The 23,730-nt window shown below is 55.8% G+C and overlaps 1 protein-coding gene across 4 annotated transcripts; it reads left to right on the top strand.

Annotated features, from left to right (window-relative positions):
• Window positions 1–210: 210 nt before the first annotated feature.
• APBB1 (amyloid beta precursor protein binding family B member 1) lies at window positions 211–23,698 on the top strand. Of its 4 annotated transcripts, none has more exons than XM_060018412.1 (14): window positions 211–318; window positions 7,919–8,647; window positions 14,423–14,601; window positions 14,696–14,752; window positions 14,836–14,921; window positions 15,036–15,099; window positions 15,537–15,686; window positions 16,062–16,189; window positions 16,591–16,705; window positions 16,854–16,938; window positions 17,213–17,296; window positions 22,601–22,716; window positions 22,860–23,036; window positions 23,132–23,698. In XM_060018412.1, exons 2-14 carry the CDS (start codon window positions 7,933–7,935, stop codon window positions 23,297–23,299), a joined length of 2,124 nt encoding a protein of 707 aa, XP_059874395.1. In that variant the 5' UTR covers window positions 211–318; window positions 7,919–7,932; the 3' UTR covers window positions 23,300–23,698. The 4 variants fall into 4 exon arrangements, with proteins under 4 accessions (XP_059874395.1, XP_059874393.1, XP_059874394.1 ...); XM_060018410.1 differs by lacking the exon at window positions 211–318 and adding an exon at window positions 545–773; XM_060018411.1 differs by lacking the exon at window positions 211–318 and adding an exon at window positions 548–773 and having other exon boundaries at window positions 14,426–14,601.
• Window positions 23,699–23,730: the final 32 nt, after the last annotated feature.

Here is a 23,730-nt window from a genome sequence, read left to right as displayed (position 1 = left end):
ACCTGTGACTGCAGGCAAGTCGTTTTACCTTTCTGAACCTCAGCATCTGCCTCTGAAAACTGAGGATGATCATAGTGGCGACTTCACAGGGCTGATGTGAGGACGAATGCATATAACGGGTTTAACACAGAGCCTGGCACCGTGTAAGCGGCCACTAAATAAGAGCTATTATTATCACCAACGCTGTGCCCTCATCGCTTCTCCACCAGGACGTCACGGAGTGTTGCCGCAAGAGCAGAGCAGGCTGCCTCCTCGGAGCCCCTCCCCGCGCGGCCGCGGCCCTGGCACTGCCACAGCCGCTCCCGCTCCAACCCCTCGGTGAGTCGCCCCGCCGGGGTGCGGGGCCGGGGCCCTGTGGGCCGCACAGGATGAGTCCAAGGCCTCGTGGTGGAGGGCGGTGCCGGGCTGGGCGGGGGTCGGCGGAGGCTGGGGCAGCGCTCTGGAACCGTGGGACCCGGGCGCAGGGATGGCGGCCGGCGAGGGGCTTTGGGCCGCTGGACTCATCGAGGCCCGAGGGTCCCGCAGGGGGGGGCCCTCCGCTCGGCTGCCACCAGTGACGCCGCCGAGGGGCTCCAGCTCCCCGGCCCGCGTCCGGCCCAAGATGGCGCCCCTCCCCCACCCGCTGCCCCGCGCGCGCCTCCGCTGCTCCGGGCGCGGCCCCGCGGCCCGCGCGCTCCTGGGCGGGGGATGTTGTGATGGAGAAGGCGCCGCGGAGCCCGAGCCCTGCAGCCTGAGCCACCTCCGCCACCTGGGCCTGGGGCCTCCCCGCGCAGGTAGGAGCTGCCCCTGCCGGGACCCAGCCCGGGCGGTCGGATCCCGGCCTCCAGTGGCCGGCGGACCCCGCAGCCCGAGCTCCGCGGCGGCCCGCGTCCCCCCGCCAGGCCCCATCCCCGCGCGCGGCCCTCCCACCGCGTATTCCGACTACCCTCCTGTTCTCCCCCTTACAAGGTCGGACTGTACTTCGGTCCTCACACCGTCCCCTCCCCGACCTTTACCTCCTGCCTCTCCGGGATGAATAGGGAGCGAGAACAGGGGAAGGGAAGCGAGGGGCGGTGGGGGGATGGGGGATGGGGACTAGGGGATGGGGGAGGGGAGGTCAAGGACTGGGAAGAGGACGTGTGGTGAGGTAAGCTCAGAGGCTGCACGGATTCCTGCAGGGTCCCAGGCCTGGCATCTGTCAAGCCGCATTCTGTTGCCCTCGGCGACCGAGGGGTGTGCCCTGGGGCCGCTGTGGCCCCCCCTCGGCCAGGAGGCCTAGCACTGGCAGGAGCACCCATTAGGAGCAGTTTTCCCGCTGCCAATTCGGAGGATATTTCGAACCTATTGAATCTGCCTGTGCGTTTCTTGCTTTCCCAGTACCTCAGAGGCCCAGCTCTCTCCACTCCTTAAAGCCAGAACCTCGTCTACACTTGATGTCTTTATTTCCTCACGTCCCATTAATTCACTTCACTCGGTCTTCTGTCTCTGGCACCCACGGAAACTGCTCAAGCCAAGGTCACTGGAGATGTCCATGTGGCCAACTCCAATGGACACTTTCCTATTATCCGCCTTCCATTTTCTAGTATTAGTGGTGTGTGTCAGCTCTCCTTGAAACGTTTTCCTGGTTTCTGTCCTGCAGCATTGTCTGCTCCTCAATCTCATTTGCTACCTCCTTCCCCTCTCTTTAGATGCTGGTGAGGCTTTTGGTTCTTTCCTGGGCCATCTTCGCTCATTCTGCACTTTCTCCTCGGGTCCTTTATTCACTCTCAAAGCTTCAAATTTCATATATATACACACACATATATATATGCACACACACACACACACACACACACACACACACACACACATATATGATTCTCGGATTTATACATCTTGCCCAGATCTCTTTCCTGAACTCCAGACGCAATATCCAACTGGCCTCATGACATCCCCTTGGAAATCCAACAGGAGTTTCCAGACTTACTGATCCCAAGCTGTATTATCTTTCCTATGTTCCCTCTCTACCCCTTCTTTCAAATCTGCTCCTCCTTCAACTCTCAGAAATGGATACTTTCCAATCAGCTACCCAAGCTGGAATCCTAGGCAACATTCTCAATTAATGTCTCTCTCTCTCACTCTGTACATCTTATGTCACCAAGTTCTGTTACATCCACTACCTAAGTATTTTACAAATCCATTCATTTCACTGCATCTTACCCACTGCTGCCAAACTTAATCTAGGCCACATCCCCCCTTTTTACCTTGATTGCTCTGATAACATACCCTCTTGCCTACCTCCTCTTAATACTCTAACGTAGTGTTTTCCTTAAAAAAAAAAAAACAAAACTATTTGATCATTTATTCATTCAACAAGTATGCTTTGAGCGCCTAATATATACCAGGTACTGTCAGGCACTGAATATATAATTACGAGCAAAATAGGCTGTGTCCTTGTCCCCATGGAGCTGACAGTCTAAGGGGAAAATCAGATAAGAATAAAATTACGAATGTAATAAATACCATGAAGGGAAAGGTGAATGGTGCCTTGAGAACACACAAGAGCACCACCTAAACTGGACTAGGAGGTAGGGAGAGAGGGTCAAGGAAGGCGTCTCTGAGAACATGACATTTGACCTAAGAGGCAAAGGAATTAGACTGAGAGGGTAGGGGAAGGAGGGTCCAGGCAGAAGGGAATCACGTGCAGACACCTGATGGAAAGAGAGAGCATGATGTCTTCGAGGAATCAAAAGCAGGCCAGTGATGCTGGACAGCAGAGTGCCAAAGCTGGAGAGGAAGGCTGAGCCGGACAATCGAGGGCATGTTAAGAATTTTGATCTTAAAGTCTTTGTCCTTGGTGTGGACTCTTGACGGTAGTGGATGCAGAGAGTCGATCAAGTCCAAAAATTTTTCTTGGATAGAAAATCATCAGTACCTGGGGATGGATTGAATGTGGGGAGTGAGGGAGAAGGTGGTGTCAAGAATGGTATTGCTGGGCTTCCCTGGTGGCGCAGTGGTGGAGAGTCCGCCTGCCGATGCAGGGGACACGGGTTCGTGCCCCGGTCCGGGAAGATCCCATGTGCCCTGGAGCAGCTGGGCCCGTGAGCCATGGCCGCTGGGCCTGCGTGTCCGGAGCCTGTGCTCCGCAGCGGGAGAGGCCACAGCAGTGAGAGGCCCGCGTAACGCAAAAAAAAAAAAAGAAAAGAATGGTATTGCTACTTCTGGTTTATAGAACAGAACTGGTGGTCATGTCATTCCATGAGCCAGGATCCTGAAAGGACCAGTTAAGGTGTGGGAGAGAGAAACATGAGTGGATATGTTGGTTTGCGAGGCCTTTGAGACATCCGAGTGGAGATGTTGAGTAGCAAGTTGAATGTGTGTGTCTAGAGCTCAGATGAGAGGTCTGAAATGAAGGTGTACTTTTGGAAAGCATCAATTTGTAGGGGGCATCTGAAGCTACGGGCATGAATGAATACCTGTGTCGAATATCGGGTGAGAAAGAGAAAAGGGCATAAGAACAAGCTGTGAGAAACTCCAGCGTGTAACGGCTGGCGGAGGATGAAGAGCCAGCAAAGGAGTGTAAGAAACGACCAGGCAGTAACTAGAGTGTAGGAAGAAAACCAGGAGATGTAGTGTGTGGAAGCCATGGATGAAAGCTGGATGAGAGGCCCATGGTGTCAGATGCTGCTGAGAGTACAACCAGGGTGAGCACTCCAAGGGTCTGTTGGATTAAATGACACAGGGGTCATGTTGACCTTGGTAGGAGCTGTTACTGAAGCATGTTGAGAGTGGAAGCAGGACTGGGAATAGTTGAAGAGTGAGACCCAGGTGAGGACACGGCAGCCATGAGTGAAGACAGCTCTTTCAAGAAGTTTGCGGATGTGGGGGAGAAAAGAGAGTAGCAAGTGGCGCTGGAAGAATGTCAGGTCAAGAAAGATTCTGTGTTTAAGTCGGGAGATAGTGGATCCCGCTGAGGAGTGGTTGATTAGGTAGAAGAAAAACATGGATTAACAGTGGCATACGATTCCTGGAAAGGCATGAAAGGAGGGATTTAAGTGACAGGTGAAGCAACTGGTTTTAGGAAAAAGGAGGTAAAAGGATAGGTGCTGAGTTTGTAGGTTGGAGGATGTTCTCTGGCTGATAGCTGCCATTTCCTCCGTGAACTGGGAGTGCGTTGGGGGTCATCCTCTGAGAGGGAGGGATGGTGAAGGGGGTGGTCCAAGGAGAGTCGTGTTCTTGTCTCAGGCAGGTCTTCGCCAATGTCTCGGTCAAAGTAAGCCTCGGGCTCCTATAGTGCCCTGTTCTTTCCCCATCAAAATAGTCAATCACTTATTCAACAAATAGGGAGTGCTTCGAGTGCCAGGTACTGCCATTACACTGCATTGTAACGAGGTGTTCAGTGACTGTTTCCCTGCTAGACTGTGAGCTCCTTCGGGGAACAGTCATTTCTTTATTATTCGTCACTCTCCCCCCATGCCCAGCACAGTGCCTGGCATATAGTAAGTGGTCAGGTTAGAAGACCATTGACCTTGAGCAGGCCTCGCCTGTCTACCCGTGTGGTCTCCTATCAGCCCCTTCAGGCTTAGTGGCCACTCTTTTAGCTCCTCCCCTGAGGGCTCCGCCCAGCTCCCTGCCTTGAGCCAGAATCCATTTGTCTCTTTCCATCCTTTGAGAGGCTCCAGGTATGGGTAGCACCAGTGAGAGGGGAGAGGTTAGGTTGTGCCCCTTCTTGAAGGTATTGGGCAGCTGGTCATCCTTGGACCTTAATGAGTGAGGTGAAGGAGACCGCACTGCTTTGGGCTAGGCACTCAGGCTTCAGCACTCTTCACACAGCAGAACTTCCCCCTTCCCTCCCCCAGTGCTTTCTGCCCCCATGACCAGATGGGCGGGCCTGCCCTGCAGTCACCCTGGTTCTTCACTGTCCCAGCCTCACGGGGCACGTGCCCTTCCCAGACCACACTTCCAGATGCTAAGGAGGTTGGTCCTGGCCTGAACGCTGAGAAACCTGGCTCCGTACACTGCTGCTTCAGAGAAGGGCCTGGCACCCCTGTGATGCCCCGAGTGTGGCAGAGTCATGGGGTCTTCCATCCCCTGAAACTCCTGGAGATGCCACTCAAAGGAACAGCCTTTGAGCTAGGGTATCGGTTTAAGCTAGCTCCCTCCCTCCCTTTTTTCCTAGATCTCAGGCCTCACCTGTCCAGGACCCCATCCTACTTCCGTCTCAGGGACCCTTCATCATTCTCCAGCACCCTCCCTGACACTCCCATCCCCAGCCCATGAGGCCACACAAGCCTGTCTCAGTGTCTATCCCCAATTAGTTCTGGGCTTCCTAGTTCCTGTTCCTCTCACCCCTCCGTCCTGACCAGGGGCCCACTCTGTGCAGACGCACAGCACACTCTCTTTGCTAATGGGGTGCGAAGTTGAATGAGACAGGGTCTCAGATGTTCGGACAGAATGCAGTACTGGGTATGGTGAGCCAGGGAGGGAATGGGCACGTGAGGATGGGGATAGGGGACTGAACAGAAAAGACTTACTGCTTAGGAGCTTTGACCACTGAGCCAAGTAGTGAAACAAGCAGAGGTCCTCACAAGGGGAGACGGGATTCCAAGCCGAGGGATCAGTGTAGACAAAGAGCCAGGGCCGTGTGAGTGTGACATGTTCTAGGATCCACCATACTTCCTGTGGCTGGAGTGTAAGGTGGGAAGGAGGCAGGACGGGGAGGAGGCCCGAGAGGTCAAAGGCATTGGCTCAAGGAGGCTCTTGGTGATCTGCTAACGAGTACAGACATTATCCTAAAGGCAGTCCTGAGCCATCTGACTTTTTGAGCTGGAGAGTGACAATCTGGTTTCCATTTCTGGAAGATTACAGTGGTTCTGGGCAGAGACAGGGCCGTCTGTCTTTCTCATTTATGCCGGTGGCCACGAGCTTTCTCATTGCCGAGGTGGAGCCATACCGAGCAGACCAGCAGGTGGTTACACGTGAGGCAGACATGTGGACAGGGACCTTCTCACATTTATTTCACAGATGTGTGCATAGCATTGTGCTAGGGTCTGAGGGGCTAGGAGTGATGGAAAGGCGAGCTACGGCCCCTGCCCCAGGACCCGGCACTGCACCCGAGAGACGGCAGAGCCTTGCGGGGGGCAGCCTAAACACCTCCGGGCCGTCAGTGCTCAGGGTTGAGAGCTGCGCTGTGGAGACAAAACACTGGGGCCATGGGTTCAAGGAGAGAAAGAACTCAGGGCACACAGGCAGGTGGAGAGCGCTCAGGTAAGAAACTGAGGAGAAAGGACTGTGCAGCGGGAGTCTGAGGGGAAGGTGTGCCTGGGGGGCGCTCCGTAGGGGAGAGTTGCATGTTGCGGGGAGGTCAGGTAGGAAGAGACCTCTGAGTGAGGGTATCAGGGAGGGGAGGATAGTGTCTAAGAGGGTCAGGCGGAGACACAGTCGGATAATGGTTGGTCAGGGAGAATAAACTGTGAGGGGGTGGCCAGGGAGGGTCCAGGGAGTGAGCACAATATAGTGGGGTCAGGGAAGGAGAGAAGCCTAGCAGTGGAAGGTCAGGGAGATGGGGAGGGTGGAATGGGGCTCTGAGGGTGAGATCAATCTTTAGGGTGATGGGCTTGGCTGCTCGGAGGAGAAGGTGATCCACGAAGTGCTTCTGAGGATGCAGGAGGGGGTCCGAGGGGATAGGACTGGTGGACTTTCACTGTGGGACAGGAGACCTCACCTGAAGGGCAGGTGGAGTTTGGTTGGGGCATCGTGAGCAATGGTTGAGACACAGTAACACGACCAGAGTATGTTTTCTGAAGCTGGCAGAGGAGATGCGAAATGGGGCCTGGGGCAGATGGGAGGGCAGATTCCTACACTGATTCAACAAATATTTATTGAGTTCTTGCTCTGTGTCAGCACTGTGCTAAGCCCTAGGCATACTACATTGAAAAAAAAAAACACAAGAAAGACAAAATCCTCACCACCATGGAACTGAAATTACAGTCATGAGCAGACAATCATTGAACAAAGTAAATAATAACTTAGCTTGTCAGGTGGTGTTGGGTGCTGGGGGGAGTTTGGGGATTGCTGGGAGGGGCCCCGGTGGCCTGCAGATTTACAAAGGGTATCCGGGGAAGGCCTCACTGAAAAGGTGACATTTGGGCAAAGACCTGAAGGGCTGGAGGGTCCAGATCAAAGACTCCTGCAGTGACCCAGGCGTGGGGCATCATAAGGGCTGGCAGAGGAATTGGTACCCGAGGTGAGATACTTTATCGAAACAGTCACCAAAATGTTGCTTCAACTGGTCAAAGGAACCACGAGTTGGAGCTGAAGGCCCTTCCTTTATGACCTGCCTTCCTAGGACCTTGCCCTTGAGGGCTTGGTCTATGCTCATTCTCTCTTGTCCTCATGGTCTCTAGGATGGGGTGGGCTCGGGGGCTGATTGGACCCAGCGATTTATGACGATAGGAACAGAGCGTGGGGAGCTCACAGTGGTGGGGCTGTGCATAGCGGTGTGGCAGGAGGAAGGGGGCAGGCAGTGTCCAGTGTCCAGAACACACGAGCCAGTCCCTCACCATCTGTGCCCCTGGCACAGCAAGCCCCAGTTGGATGAGCTGGGGGTGGGGACGCACAGAGAGCCATTGTGTGGAGTCTCTGCAGTTGGGAGTGAGGGCAAAGCAGGGGCTGGCTGTGCTATCCCAGCAAGCTCAGCGCTGGGGATTTGGGGATGGGGTGGACTGTGGGCCTGGGCCTGGTCAGTGGGGGTGGGGTTTGAGCCAGTGGTGGTGGTGATGGCGGACAGAAGTTGAGCCCAGTTATTCTCCTGGGAAAATAGCTCAGCGGACACAGCGGTGTGTGCTGGTCTGCTGAGTGCAGGGAGATGAGGAGGTGCAGGGCACAGGCCTGGGACAGAAGCAGGGGTGCTGCTATCCTGACCTGGAGGCTCAACGTGGTCTCCCCTCCCCGCCTGCAGGATCTGCCAAGGCCATGTCTGTTCCATCATCCCTGAGCCAGTCGGCCATTAATGCCAACAGCCACGGAGGCCCCGCGCTGAGCCTGCCCCTGCCCCTGCACGCTGCCCACAACCAGCTGCTCAACGCCAAGCTGCAGGCCACGGCCGTGGGACCCAAGGACCTGCGCAGCGCCATGGGGGAGGGGGGGGGACCCGAGCCGGGCCCCGCCAATGCCAAGTGGCTAAAGGAGGGCCAGAACCAGCTCCGGCGGGCCGCCACAGCCCACCGTGACCAGAATCGCAACGTGACCTTGACCCTGGCTGAGGAAGCCAGCCAGGAGCCCGAGATGGCACCCTTGGGCCCCAAAGGCCTGATGCACCTGTACTCTGAGCTGGAGCTCTCCGCCCATAATGCGGCCAACAGAGGGCTCCGAGGACCCGGCCTGATCATCGGCACCCGAGAGCAGGGCCCAGAGGAGGGAGAGGAGAAGGCAGCAGGGGAGGCCGAGGAGGATGACGAGGACGAGGAGGAGGACGAGGACGACTTGTCTTCTCCCCCAGGGCTGCCGGCGCCCCTGGGGAGTGCGGAGGTGCCCCCTGGGCCCCAGGCCCTCGCAGATGGCCCCCGAGAGCATAGCAAGAGTGCCAGCCTTCTGTTTGGCATGCGGAACAGCGCGGCCAGTGACGAGGACTCGAGCTGGGCCACCTTATCCCAGGGCAGCCCCTCCTATGGCTCCCCGGAGGACACAGGTACCTTGTGGAGCTTGCTGTGGGGAATGTGGGAGGGCGAGAGGGCGGGGGGGGGGGGTCCCTCCATACAGAGGGCCAGCCTGGGCGTGAGTCACAGAGCCTGTATCCTCAGTCCTCAGCAGGCCACGCCCAGGTTTTCCTGAAGGACGTGGCCCCTACGTTCAGAGAGTGCTTGAACAAGCACTAGACCCATCCATCCCACACTCCCGGTGGATGGTGGCCTAGGTCTGTGTATGAGGCACTTACCAGGTACTGGCACTGTGCTCAGCATTGTCGTATGGAATCCTATTTTTTTATGCCCATACTACAGGTGACAAAATAGAGGCCTGGAGAGGTTTAGTCCTTTCCCAGGGTCACAGACAGTCTGAGATCACAGTAGAACTGAGATCTAAACCAAGTCCAAGTGCAGACCCGAGCTCCTGGCCCTAGCTGTCACCGATGCCTACAGCACGGTGAGCCCAGGTGCACTCCGGGCTGTTAGTTAGAGGCAGCTCCTCCCCACAGAGGTCTATTTGGAAAAGAATGGGGTATTGTGTGCAGAGCACCACACTGGACGTTGCAAGAGTACTGTTTAGTCAGGAATAAGATATTGACTAAAAGGAAGCAAAGGAAGAATAAACATATGCTTTGTTGGGGTGGGGGGGATAGATATTAGGACTCCCAGGATTGACCATTAAATGTGTCCCATTTAAATAAGTTGAGTCTCTGCATTTGCTAGTGTCACATAGAGATGCAGACGGCTGAGGAGCAAGGGGCAGAGATAATGGGCTGCGGCCACAAGCCTGGGCTGGATGTTAGTGTCAGGAAAGACTCCTCCCACACCAGGCAGCAGGCACCTTACCCAGACCCCAAACTGGGGGACCTTTGCAGGGAGCATGCAGTTCAGATGAGCCAAGGGCAGCATGTCATCCCCTTTCAAAGAACTTACTATGGACATTTTCAGACATATACAAAAATAATAGAATAACGAGCCTGATTTACCCATGACCCAGTTTCAACAATTAGCAACACGTGGCTAACCTTGCTGCATCTATACCCGCACCTACTCCTGGGCCCCAGCCTAAGTTATTTTGAAGCAAATACGTCGGTAAATGTTTACTCATGCTTTTCTTTTTGTCTGCACCGTGCGGCATGCGAGATCTTAGTTCCCCAACCAGGGATCGAACCCATGCCCCCTGCAGTGGAAGCTCGGAGTCCTAACCACTGGACCACCAGGGAAGTCCCCACTCATTCATGCCTTTCTGAAAGATAAAACTCTTTTGAAAAAAAATCCACAATATCAATATCATACCTACGGAAATTTAGCAATAATTCCTTAATATCATCGAATATCCAGTCAATGTTTACATTTCCCAGTTGTCTCCCCACTCTTTAAAAAGTTTTGATTCATTGCATCAATATCCAAATAGGAACAGACCTTTTTTTTTTTTTTTTTTGCGGTATGCAGGCCCCTCACTGTTGTGGCCCCTCCCGTTGCGGAGCACAGGCTCCGGATGCGCAGGCTCAGCAGCCATGGCTCACGGGCCCAGCCGCTCCGCGGCATGTGGGGTCTTCCCGGACCGGGGCACAAACCCGCACCCCCTGCATCGGCAGGAGGACTCTCAACCACTGCGCCACCAGGGAAGCCCAGGAACAGACCTTTTGATAGTCAATACGTCAAGATTTCTTTTGATCTATACATTATTCCTCCATCTCTCTATTTTTGCTCGGTGTTTTGTTGTTGTTGTTTTAATTGAAGCCACTGTGTTGTTTGCCCTGGGCTTTCCGTGGTCTGGATTTGCAGACCCTCCCTGTGTGGTGTTGAACATGTTCCTCTTTCCCTGGATTTCCTGTAAATTGACAGTGAATTCTAGAGCCTTGATCAGATTCAGATTTGAGGGGTTCTTTGTGTTTTGTTTTTGTAAGAACACTTCACAGGCGGTATTGAGTAATTCTACCAAGGACAAAGTCTGATTGCCTGTCTTTAGGGGGATGTTAGCGGCAGTCAGTGGTCATCGCCTGGGTCCCTTTTGCAGGGAACAGCTACTACTCCACTCCAGCTGGTTTTTATAGGGTTAGGTGGGGGGAAATGTAGTCTCAATGGAGCCAGTTCATGTAACTTTTCAAGGGAAACTGAAAACTAGATATTGATGTGAAACATCCCAATTTCTAAATGTTAGCAACCAAGTCTGTTTTTTAAAAAAGCACCATGCAGGCCAAACAAAATCTATCTGAGGTTTACATCAGACTGCAGGTTGCTTATTTGCAACCTCTGCCTTAGGGGATGTGAATCTGGGCCAAATAATGGAGAGCCTGGCTGCTCTGGGGCCCCTGAATGGTCACTGTAGTGGCCGCTCCTATGAGCTTTCTGGGAGTGGGAGGACAGAACTGCTGAAGAGCTGGGAAGGGTATGCTGGGTGTGGGCAGTGACCTCAGCAAGCGAGCTGGGGTGGCGAGAGGATGGGCAAGGATCGAGCTCTGCTGGAGAAGGGGCTGCTAGCAGAAGGGGCTGCGCCACTGCCTCTTTTGTAACTGTGTTGCTATGACCAGGAAGGCCACAGAGGAGGTCTGGGCTCCTGTAGGAATGTGGTAGAATTGAGCAAACATTATTTTCTCCTTCCCACCCTAGGATCTCCACCAAGTTGTTGATTGCATGCATACGTATATGAATGAATGAATGATGACCAAATGATGAATGTTGAATGAATGAACTTTCCTACCTGTGCTGGGTTCATACTGGGAACCCACTGTGTTGGGTTCATACTCATTGCTAGGCCTTGTCCTAAATGCTAAGAATATATACTGCAGGGGTCAGATGTTCCTGCCCTCAATGGCACTCACAGTCTAGGGTGGAGACAGAAGTAAACAGGTTGTTTGGGCCCTGGGGTGGGGGAGGTGCAGGAGGGACATCCCGCACCCTGCCTGTGTGCATGGTTGGGGAGAGGGGGTGGGTCAGTTTTGAGAAGCGACCTTTACATTGATGCTGGAAGGAGGAGTGGCTGGTGCCAGGTCAAGATTGAGGGGAGGGAGGCTGGGCTCAGGGAGAATAAGGGGCGTGTCCCAGGCAGGGAGAGAGAGACCAGAGGTATGGAGGGTGGTCAGAGGTAAGGCTGAGAGGCAGGCGATTAGGAGCTCATAACAGCAAACAAACCTTGTAGAGGAATTTGGGTTCTATCCTGAGGGCAAGGAGAAAACAATTAGAGGATTCAACTGGAGAGAAGTTTAGCATCTTGGAACAATCATTTGGGATGTAGCCTGCAGCTCAGACTGGAGGAGACTAAACAGGGAGAGGGAGACCCTTCGTGAGGCTGCTGCATTGACCCAGGTAGAAGATACTAGTCTGGACTACGGGCGTGCATGGGGGTGGGGAAAGGAGAGCGTTCCTGACTCCTGAGCAAATGACTACATCTGGCTTAGCCTGGGAGGCATGCGTGGGTGAATGAATGATACATGAACCTCTGAGTGCGTGAAGGAGCGCCGGAATGAATTGGTGCAGGAGTGAAAGTGTACATTCCTGAATAAATGCGTGCTTGTGGAAGCAAAGGCCGGGGTGGGGCTGTGCTTGGAGGGAGACGTGCCAAGCTCCAGAAGGGCCTCCCAGATGGTCAGGGGGGGAGAGCGGCCCCTCCAGGACAGATCGGAAGGATGAAGCTCTTTGAAGCAGGAAGGTGCAGGCTGACAGGGATGGCAGATGGATTGGTGTGTGTGACTCAGTCAGAAGATGGTGAACTGGTCCGCAGATTCAAGGGGTCTGTGACCCTTCAGGAAGAAAGGTGTGGCTCTGCAGAGCACGGCTGCCCTGCGTGTGGGGTTCCTGGAAGGTTTGGTGGGAGAGCCCTGAAGACGATGGAGGGTCTCTGGGGAAAAGCGGGCATTCTAATTCCCTAGGGCCTGAGGGGAGGGGAGGGTGGGGGGGAAAGAGGCAGTAATGGGTACCTAGAGGCTGGATGGGCAAGAAGAGCCCCTCCTCTGTGGGCCCACCTCATTTGGAAGCTGAGGGCGGTGAGGCACCTCGCTCCAATGACTCTCACATCAGGTATGCAGCCCCCTTGGTGTAACCACGCCCACTCCCAGCCCTCCGTGCCTGTTTGCCCAGCAGCCTGGGTCTGGGGACTGCCTGTCCCTCAGTGCTGCCTCTTGGACCAGTCAGGATTCCTGGTTTCCCTGGTAACGGGAAGCACGTCAGCAGTCTGGGCGCTCCCAGCCGGTCCTGGTGCTGCGGTTGCCGAGGAGACGCTGCAGCCTAGCTGGGCCCTGGCAGGTGAGGGGGGTTGGTGCTGGGAAGCCCCAAGCCCAGCCTCAAGCTTGCCGGGGCCCAGACCCTGAAGCCCACTCTCCGCTCGAACTGCTGGGCAGGTTCTGGGCAGGGGAGGGATCCCCGGGAGCCTTGAAGCCACACCCTGTTTGTACTGAGAGCTCTAGGCTTTGCAGGGCCCCAGGTAGCTGGGGGATTCCTGAAGGCCTGAGCCTCCTGGTGTCCCTAAGACTGGGCTTGACTGTGGCACCGAGGTGACCGCTTTGGGGTGGGATGGAGATTCAGGACTGGGGGGAGGGGACGCAGGATTAGAAAGAAGAGATGTGAGCAGGGAAGGCTGGGGTCTCATGAGCCCTACCCCACATCCCCACCCCAGTGGGGTCCCCTTACCTGGTGGTCCTGGCCCCTCCCTAGTGAGCTCCAGGCGGGGGAGGATCTTGCCTGGCAGGCGCTCTGCCCTGGTGAGAAGGGGGCGGGATGAGCTTTTCTCTGCAGCCCAGCACCAGGCTGTGAGCCCAGCTGGCTGGGCTGGAGGGGCTGTGAGGAGGGAGGGTGGAGGCAGGAGGGGCTGGGAACAAGCGCCATGTTCTCCCAGGACTTCTTCCTGGCCATCGTCCTGCAGGACAGTAGCCCAGGTGAGGGGCAGCACGGGCCCCGGGCGTGATGTGGGGCGGGGCTGGCAGGGAGCACAGAAGTGGTGGAGGCCTGAGCTGGGCTGCAGGGCCGGAGTGGCGTGGCTCTGCCGGGGGGGGAGGGGCTATGTCACAGGTGCGTGGTGTGTGTGCATATGTGCATGCAATGTTCGCCCGCACTCGTGTGTGGCAAGGGCTAGGTTGTGGGTGTCTACGGTATCTGCACACATGTGGCAGAGGCTGACATATGTTGTGTGTCTGAATGTGTATTCGGTGTCTGTGTGGTACCCACACATGTTTTGGGGGTCATTGTGGGTGTGGTCTCTGCACACACATGTGGCAGGGGCTGGACTGTATCGCTGTGTGTGTGCGCTCCTCTGTGTATGGTGGCCGCATCAGTGGATGGCTGGAGTTGGTGTGTGTGTGTGTGCCCCTGCACGTGCGCGTGCACCTGTATGCGACACCTGCTGTCTGCGGGTATCTCCTGTGTGTGTACGCCCTTGGGTTTGTGGTGGCCGCACAGGTATGTGGTAGGGCTTGTATATGTTGTATGTCTGTGTGCACCCGTGTGTGCAGGAGCCGCTAAGTGTGTGCACCTGGGATCCGGATATGTCTGACAGGAGGTCATTTGGGGTCACTCAACCTCCTTCCCTTCTCTCTGCCTCCCTCCTTCCCTCTGTTTGGCCATGTTAGCCAGGAGCAGAGCCCAGGAGGAGACCTGAGTCACGTCTCACGCTGGGGGCCCCCCATGCTGTGACTCCAGACTTCAAGCTCTAGGAGGATCAGGAACCTTGTGCTGGAGCCCTTCCCCTGCCCTTCCTCCACCATGGGGTCTTGGGAGGGGACTGGGCATAGCACCCATGATTTGCTGGTTGGGTGGGCAGACCCTCACCAAGACCCCCCACCTAGCAGATTCCTTTTGGAACCCGAACGCCTTCGAGACGGATTCCGACCTGCCAGCTGGATGGATGAGGGTCCAGGACACCTCAGGGACCTACTACTGGCACATCCCAACAGGGACCACTCAGTGGGAGCCCCCGGGCCAGGCCTCCCCATCACAGGGGAGCAGCCCCCGCGAGGAGTCCCAGGTGAGGCTCGCGGGCCTGCTGGTTTTGACCGGGGGGGAGGGTGGCGCTGCTGTTGCTAGATGAGCCACCCACCCCTGGCTCCCACCCCTCCTAGCTCACCTGGACCGGCTTCACGCATGGAGAAGGCTTCGAGGATGGAGAATTTTGGAAGGTGAGTGAGGGGACCTCCTTCACAATGGAGGAGCTGGAGAAGGGGCATCATTTTGGTCCTGATTCCTCTCTCCCCTTCCCAAGGATGAGCCCAGTGAGGAGGCCCCGATGGATTTGGGACTGAAGGACCCTGAGGAGGGGACATTGCCTTTCCCAGCTCAGAGCCTCAGGTAAGTGGGAAGGCATGACACAGTGGGCTGACAGTGGGATGGGTCTGTCTGGAAGGGACCATGGGACAGCTCCCCGTTTGGGGGCCTGTACCAAGTGTTACCACCTGCCTCCAGCCCAGAGCCGTTGCCCCAAGAGGAGGAGAAGCTGCCCCCACGGAATGCCAACCCAGGGATCAAGGTTTGTTCAAGACCAATGCCCGTTCCCACGTTGGGCCCCCCTGTGTACAGGAATGCCCCTTGGGTCATGTTCTGCGGGCCTCTGTGGTCTCAGTACAGCTTGCCAGATCCTGAGCTCTTGAAGTCTCAGCAGAGACCCCTGTGTCTGAGTGGGAGGCATTTCAGTTTTTAACTCAACCAGTCCCGTGGCCTGGCAGGGGGCCGTTCCAGGCTTGGCTCAGATGCTTCCTCGACTGGCAGGGGTCTCCTCTGAGACCAGCACCCCTCCTGCAACTATATCCTGTTTGTAGAGCCTCTTAGTCTTATACCCTCCCACCCACTGTGTTCTGAGTCAGGAACTCCTCTGGTCTCAGCAAACCTCCTTGCGTCCTGGGCTGGGGGCTCTTCCGATTTTAGCTCAGAGCCTCTATCTCCCGCCCCCTGTTTTGTGTCTGGCAGTGTTTCGCCGTGCGCTCCCTTGGCTGGGTGGAGATGACGGAGGAGGAGCTGGCCCCTGGCCGCAGCAGTGTGGCAGTCAACAATTGCATCCGTCAGCTCTCCTACCACAAAAACAATCTGCACGACCCCATGTCTGGGGGCTGGGGGGAGGTGAGGGCCTGAGCTGGCAGGGGGGCCGGGCAACGGAGAAGTGAAGGGAACTGTGAGAGCTGGGAGAGCCCAGCTGCCGCCCCAAGGGCTGGGGAGGGAGGTGCACACCCGCCAGGTGACAGCCTGTGAGATGGACGTGTGACTCCACGTTGGGACCTTGGGAGACGGTTGTTTAACGGCGATGGGGATGATAAAAGGAGTCTCGTTAGAGGTGACAGGTGGGACCTTTACTAGAGGGAGGCTGCAGGGTGGCTGGTCCGACACCAAAGCAAGGGCCCTCGAGCTGGGGCTCACCCTCCCTCAAGCTGGAAGTGGCAAAGCTCAGCCACCTTCCCAGCTGGGGCACCGCTGAGCGTCCGCTTCCTGGGCCTGCAGGGAAAGGATCTGCTGCTACAGCTGGAGGATGAGACGCTAAAGCTGGTGGAGCCGCACAGTCAGGCCCTGCTGCACGCCCAGCCCATCGTCAGCATTCGCGTGTGGGGCGTCGGGCGGGACAGCGGAAGGTGGGAGCAGGGCCAGGGGTCCTGGGGGGGCGGGCAGTCAGAGTGGGGCCCTCCTCCCTAACTCTGCTCTTTGCCTCTCTTGTGCTGCCGGACCCAGAGAGAGGTACTATGCCTAATTTGCCTTGACCGTTCCTCTTCCCACACCTGGACCAGATGCCATGAAGCACCCAAGTTCCCCTATTCTGCCCTGCCCCTTCCTGCCCGCTGTGCTCGCCCGTCCTCCTCGACCTCGGCATGCTTGCCTGTCTATCCTCCGGCCAGGAGGCAGCACCCGCAGCACCCCATCCCGAGGGCAGAAGCCCTGGAGGAGCTGCGATGGATGGGGAGGGCGTGGATGGGGCGGAATGAGGCTCGGCACTGGACGGCACTGGGAGATGCTGAGGTGCCCCTCCCCCCAACAGGGACTTTGCCTACGTGGCTCGCGATAAGCTGACCCAGATGCTCAAGTGCCACGTGTTTCGCTGTGAGGCACCTGCCAAGAACATCGCCACCAGCCTGCATGAGATCTGCTCTAAGGCACGGCCCCCTCCGCACCCTGGGCTAGCTGCCACCTTTGCTCTACGAGGATGCGGGTGGGGTCACTGAGGCGGGGTGGGGGGCTCCAGGGCTGTGAAGCCTAACACACCCTCCCTCGCTCTTCCCCTCCCCCTTTCCCCTTCCGCAGATCATGGCCGAACGGCGCAACGCCCGCTGCTTGGTAAATGGACTCTCTCTGGACCACTCTAAACTTGTGGATGTCCCTTTCCAAGGTCAGTGTCACAACCCTGCCAGGTCTGCCTCAGCTTTGTGGGCAAGGGTGGGGTGACCCAAGAAGAGGCACGAGCTACTGGACAGAGTGATAGAAAAATGGAGGCTCAATTCTTTGGGTCAAATAAGTGGAGGGACTTTGGTTAAAGGGAGGCAGGGGGAGGGGGTGGAGGTAGGGCCTTGGCCGGGTGAATGTCCAGCTTATACCCTGGTGGTGGGGACTGGCAGTGAGCAAGGTCTGCCGCTATGATTGATCCTCTCCTTTCTTCCCCGCAGTGGAATTCCCAGCGCCTAAGAATGAGTTGGTACAAAAGTTCCAAGTCTATTACCTGGGGAACGTGCCTGTTGCTAAGCCTGTTGGTATGTGTGTCCTTTTTCACGCAGGGACCACCTCCTTGATCCCCAAACTCTGCTCCCACCCTCTGCCTCCCAGTGCCCCTTCTACCAGACCTTCCTCATGCTGACGTCTCCCTGCCCTTCAAAATGCATCCCACCTCCTGTACTTCTGTCCCAGCTGCACTCCGTACCCTGCCTTCACTCACTGGGAACCAGTGAACCGGGCATATAGGGAGACCCACTCCTGAATCCCACAGAAAAGCTTTGGTTAGGCTGGGAGGCGGGTCTTCGATGACTGGAAACGCTGGAGCAGCCGGGGGCTGGGTTGGGTATGGGCTGTGAGCATCTAGAGAGGAAGCAGTGAGCATATCTGTCAACGTGCTTTATTGCTTGTAAAGTACTCCCTTATGTGTCACTTAATCCTTGAGGATCCTGTGAGGTTGGGATTATGATGATACCCATCTTATAGATAAACCGAGGCTAGAGACTGTTAGGTCCACTCACGTTTCTAGTGCTTTTACGGTACCTGTTATTCACTTGTTCATTCACTTAGCCAATACCTATGAAGCCTACCATGTACCAGGTCCTGGGAGAACAATGGCCACAGCCCTGCTTTCATGGAGGTTACAGGAGATTACAGTAGAAAAAAAGAGGAATAAATCAAATAATCACATAAATAAATGTCAAATTACAAGTTGAGTCATTCGCTGAAAGAAAGTAGCAAGATGCTATGAAACTGTGTAACAGAGGAGCCTCATTTAGGCTAGGGAGTCCTAAAAGACTTGAGAAAGTGACATTTGAACTGAGATTTAAAAAATGAGTAGGATCTAATGTGGCCAGGTGGCATGGAGACAGGAGTAAAGTGGGAAGGATCGCTCCAGGCAGAGTGGACGGTGTGAGGACCCATCACGGGAGGCACCTTGGTACTTCAAAGGCATTGAGAGAAGGCCAGCCGTGCCAGATGAGGCTGGGATCTCGGCGGCAGTCAGGCCCTGCGGGACCTTGTAGGCCACGTTAGTGATTTGTTCTTCGTCCTAGGAGCGGCAGGGAGTTATAAGAGGATTTCTCTGGAGCGCGCTAGGCATAGTCATTTGAGTTTTGTACCGCTCACCTTGGCTATACCAGTGGAGAAGGCTGCTCAGCAGGGGGAGGGGGACGTGGGGAACCCAGGAGGACCTTGCAGTAGTTGTGGCCAGTAATGAGAACATCTTGGACTGTGCTGGGGCTGAAGAGGAGTGTGTGGATTCAAGAGACGATTAGACAGTTAAAGTCAGCAGAGGCCTTGGTGATTGTTTGGATGCGGCGTGAGGGGCAGAGGCACTAAGACTGACCCCTGGCTTTCGGAGCTAACCGGATAGTGGTGCAATTCTCTAAAGGTAGGAAGCACTGGAAGAGGCCAGTTTGGGTTTGGAGGTTTGAGTTCAGTTTTCAGGCATCCTGAGTCTGATGTGCCTTCAGGAAGGTGAGTGGCAAACTCACATTGGCATCTGGATTCACGGAGGAGGGGTCTGGGCTGGAGATACAAGTGTGGGCACCACTGGGTTAGAGAGGTAATCAAAGCCACGAGTGTGAAGAAGATCGAGCCCGGAAAGTGGGCAGCCACTGCGAGAAGGCAAACGAGCCTGGGCCTGGCGGTGAGCCCCGCCAACATTTAATGGACAGTGGAGGAGTGAGGTCAGAGGGGAAAAAAAGAGACGGCTTGAAGAAATGCTTGGGTGTCGTGTCAAAAGACACTTAGGAAGAACTCGACAGTGTTGGGTGAATGGATAAACAAACACACAGATGAAAGAATGCCTCAGATGACGTAGCCCAGGAGATGGCAGACCAAGGACTCTAACCCTGGTCATCTTCATTTCTCTGCTCTTCCTCTCAAACCATCCTGACTAGTGACCAGCACCTTCCATTCAGTGAGGGAACCTTCTTAGAGAGGGTGGGGATTTAGCTGGGGCTTGAAGGAAGGCCTGGATTAGCAGAGAGGAGTGGATTGGATTCCGTGGCACTGCCACCGCAGGCGAGAAAGTCCTGCTGGGGGAGCAGGAAGGAGGTGTGGCTGAGCCCTTCACCTTTGTGCTAGTTTCCTCCTCTCCCTCACCCCCAACTTCATGCCTCTTGCAGTTACTACCCTACTCCCCTGTCCCCCTGCCACTCACATAAGTTCTCACCACGTTAAAGTAACTGTCTGTAGCCCTCGCCGGCCCCTCTGCCGTCCGTCAGCTCAGTGGGTCTGCTCTGCGGAAGCCACAGCTTTCACACAGTAGTCCCTAAACTCACTTCATGCTTTATTTTTGTTTTTTTTATAAATTTATTTATTTTTAAAAATTTATTTTTGGCTGCATTGGGTCTTCGTTGCTGCGCGCGGGGTTTCTCTAGCTGCGGAGAGCGGGGTCTCCTCTTCGTTGTGGAGCACGGGCTCTAGGCATGCGGGCTTCAGTAGTTGGGGTGCGTGGGCTCAGTGGTTGTGGCTCGCAGGCTGTACAGCGCAGGCTCAGTAGTTGTGGCGCACGGGCTTAGTTGCTCCGCGGCATGTGGGATCTTCCCGGACCAGGGATCGAACTGTGTCCCCTGCATCGGCAGGTGGATTCTCAACCACTGCGCCACCAGGGAAGTCCCACTTCATGCTTTATTTGTGCTCCCTTTTTAACCTCCATGAGTTTAACATTGGTCCCTCCTGAAGCTGCAATATTCACTCATTAATCATTTGTTCATCAGCAAATGACTATTGAGTGCCTCATTTGTGCCAGGCACTACTCTAGGTTCTTGGTGGTAATGAGCAAAACTGGCCAAGATTCCTGCCTTCAAGTAGCTGCCATTCTATTCAGGATAGATAAAATAAGTAAATTATATAGTATGTTAGAAGGCTACAACTGAGATGGAAAAAAAGTAAGGACATTGGGCTTCCCTGGTGGCACGGTGGTTGAGAGTCCGCCTGCCGATGCAGGGGACACGGGTTCGTGCCCCGGTCCGGGAAGATCCCACATGCCGCGGAGCGGCTGGGCCCGTGAGCCATGGCCGCTGAGCCTGCGCGTCCGGAGCCTGTGCTCCGCAACGGGAGAGGCCACAGCAGTGAGAGGCCCGCGTACCGCAAAAAAAAACCAAAACAAAAACAACAAAAAAATAAGGATATAAGGGGGATTGGGAGCTTGGGGCTGGGGTCAGGGTGTAGGTTTCAGTCCTGAGCTGTTACCAAATAGACTTTTTCCGGGCCACCTAGTTCCACTGCTTTCCCCGCCTGCATGCTGCTGCTCCCCATCCTGGGGCCAGGTGCCACCTCCGCAGCTCCATCTGCTTATTAAGCAGTTTGATGTATGGTCTACACGCATGATCTTTGAGCTTTTCCATTGACTGGCATCAGTGTCATTCACATCTGAGCCCTCTGCAGGCTGCCCTGGCCCACCCACTCCTGCCTGTGTTGTCACCGTCCTGTGGCTTCTGGGTTGCTTGGTTATACCAGTTTGGGTGCATTTGCCCATGTTGCCTCGCGGGTGACTTGCTCAAGCATCTGGAATTCCTTCAGTAGATAATCGCTGTGTTAGGACTGGGGACACAGACATGAATGAAACTTGGTTTCTGTCCTTGAGGTGGCCACAGCCCAGTGTGGAGAAAGGGTTCCCAGCAGTTACAAGATATGCTGAGAGTTGTCCCAGCAACACCCTCTCTGCCCTACAGCAGGGAAGGCCTCCCAGGTGGGCCCTGGGGGAACTCTGAGGCGTGAGAATTGGGAGTTTCGCAGACAGTCAAGAGGGGAAGGGCCCTCTAGACAGAGGCTCTTCCCTCAGTTACAGCCTGTCCTTCAAGGGCATCCTCTTCTCTTACTTTGTGTTCCCCATCTGCCTCGCTGGGCATTCGCCAAGATTAGATGTTAATAATGCTACATAAATCGTTTGAAGCTCACGGAGCAGTAAAATATGAAGCTTGACAGATCGGATGAGGCCAGTTTTTGGAGTCCCTCATGCTTAGGAGAGGAGCTTGGCTTTGATGCAGCCAGAGGTAAGGCTAGCAAGGCCAAGAGGGAGGACTTTCGAGGAAGATCTGTTTTCTGCCCTCAAAGGGTCCATGTGTTCTGCTCCTGGTGGGAGCCCAGAGGCACTGAAAGGGGCACGAGGGCCCAAGAGCAGACCACAGAGGTGTGTGCTTTTGCGTTGGCATCGTTCACCCTAAGTTCTTCACTGCGATGGTACCCAGATGCCACAGCCAGCTCACGAGCAGTGCAGGGAACAGAACCCATGCCCCACCATGCCGGTGTGCTCCTGCCTTGGTTCTCTGCTGAGTACAAGCAAAAGTGGGGCGCACGGGTGGAAATGTTTAGCAGCAGTTATAAGTAGAGGAGATATTGTTACAAGGGAAAGTTGATTGATGTAAAGGCCAGGAACCTTGCGTTCCTTGGCTTTTGAGCAAGTCATAGAAATTACTGAGTACAAGTAAGATTTTTTTTTTTTTTTTTTGCGGTACGCGGGCCTCTCACTGCTGGGGCCTCTCCCGTTGCGGAGCACAGGCTCCGGACGCGCAGGCTCAGTGGCCATGGCTCACGGGCCCAGCCGCTCCGCGGCATGTGGGATCTTCCCGGACCGGGGCACGAACCCGTGTCCCCTGCATCGGCAGGCGGACTCTCAACCACTGCACCACCAGGGAAGCCCACAACTAAGATTTTGACAGCACTCTCGTTCCGAAACTAGGACTATAGGCAAGGGGCAGGGGAGAGGCCTGGTTAAGAACCCAGGCCCTGGAATCAGACTGCTTACCTTCAGATCCCCATTTCTTAGTGTGACCTAAGGTTTATTACCTGATTTCTATCAGCTTCAGTTTCCTTATCTATAAAATGGAGATAAAGGGATCTTTTGTGAGATTGTAGATGACATAGTGCACTGTAATGACTTAGCACTGGTATGACACAAGAGTAAACATTCCTCAAATGGAAATCTTTAAAACAAAAATGAAGGTTGGGTCTTGAGGACTGGATAGGACTGGCCTATAGGGGCTGATTTGGAAGGGATTGTGGTGTGAAGCGCTGGAGTGTCTGAATGTGGAGAGCAGGGTATGGAGAGGACAGCTTTGGGGGGTCAGTCTGCCTAGGAGGCTGGAGAAGGAGAGTCAGTGAAGCAAACCAAGCTTAGGATTCAAGGTGGAAGAGGCTAGAAAAGTGCCAGTCACTGAAGCCAAGCAGGAGAGTACCAAGGAAGGGATACAGCAGCAGCCGGGGCTGTAGGCTAGTGAAGTGGGGATGGAGCAAAGGCCCTGGGCTGGACTGGGCAGAGCTGGAAAGTCTAGCGTACAGCGGGGGTATCCTCTCTCCACCTCCGGCAGTGCCATGTTCATATCCTTACCTTTCAGGGGTAGATGTGATAAATGGGGCCCTGGAATCGGTCCTGTCCTCCAGTAGCCGTGAGCAGTGGACCCCAAGTCACGTCAGCGTGGCCCCTGCCACCCTCACCATCTTGCACCAGCAGGTAAAGACCTGGGTGGAGAAGGTATGGAGGGGCCTTGCCAGGGAGGGGAGACCGGGAATGAGGGGAAGGGCCGTCAGTAAGATGGACGCACCCAGTATAAGAGGGCCGGGCTATTCCTTTCCAACTGGCTCCCCTCCCCGCAGACGGAGGCAGTGCTGGGGGAGTGCCGAGTGCGCTTCCTGTCCTTCCTGGCCGTGGGCAGAGATGTCCACACGTTTGCATTCATCATGGCTGCCGGCCCAGCCTCCTTCTGCTGCCACATGTTCTGGTGCGAGCCCAATGCTGCCAGCCTCTCAGAGGCCGTGCAGGCTGCGTGCATGGTAAGCGGGTAGGGTGGTGGAGCGGTGGCCCCCGGCCCACACGGGGCAGGCTGGAGCGTGACCGCCCCCCCCCCCCCGCCCCCGCCTCTCTGCAGCTCCGCTACCAGAAGTGTCTGGATGCCCGCTCCCAGGCCTCCACCTCCTGCCTCCCGGCACCCCCAGCTGAGTCTGTTGCGCGGCGTGTAGGGTGGACCGTCCGCAGGGGCGTTCAGTCGCTGTGGGGCTCCCTTAAGCCCAAACGGCTGGGGGCGCACACGCCCTGAAGCCCTCTGCTCCCTCCACCTGCTTGCATTGGGCCCCAGGGAACTCAAGGGCACGGGGCAGGGAGGGGCCCTACAGGTTATTCTTAGACCTCAGGGCCCCCCCACCAGAGCTGCCCCTCCCCAGTAGCCGGGGTTCCCTGCCTAGGGGCCGGGAGGGAGATCTAATCCTGCAAGGAAGTGACAATACTGGGTGGATGAGAAGAGGAGCAAGAAGCGAGGCCAGCCCCAGGCTCTCCACCGCCACGTTTCCACTGGAGCGGGAGGAACTGGTCTAGGCCAGGCCCCATCTTCGCAGGGTCCTGCAGGGGCAGAAGGAGGGGACCGGTCCCGGCATGGGTCCCCTCCCCTTTGCTCCATGGGCACCTCTGCTGTACTGATATCACTAATAAAGTCTGCCCTGCTGAGCTGTGTGCCTTCCTGTGCCTGTACCA

The sequence above is a fragment of the Delphinus delphis genome, chromosome 8 (assembly GCF_949987515.2).
Source record: "Delphinus delphis chromosome 8, mDelDel1.2, whole genome shotgun sequence".
NCBI classification, from domain to species: domain Eukaryota; kingdom Metazoa; phylum Chordata; class Mammalia; order Artiodactyla; family Delphinidae; genus Delphinus; species Delphinus delphis.
Note: the sequence above shows the minus strand (reverse complement) of the source record. Positions and strands in the feature narration are given on the sequence as shown.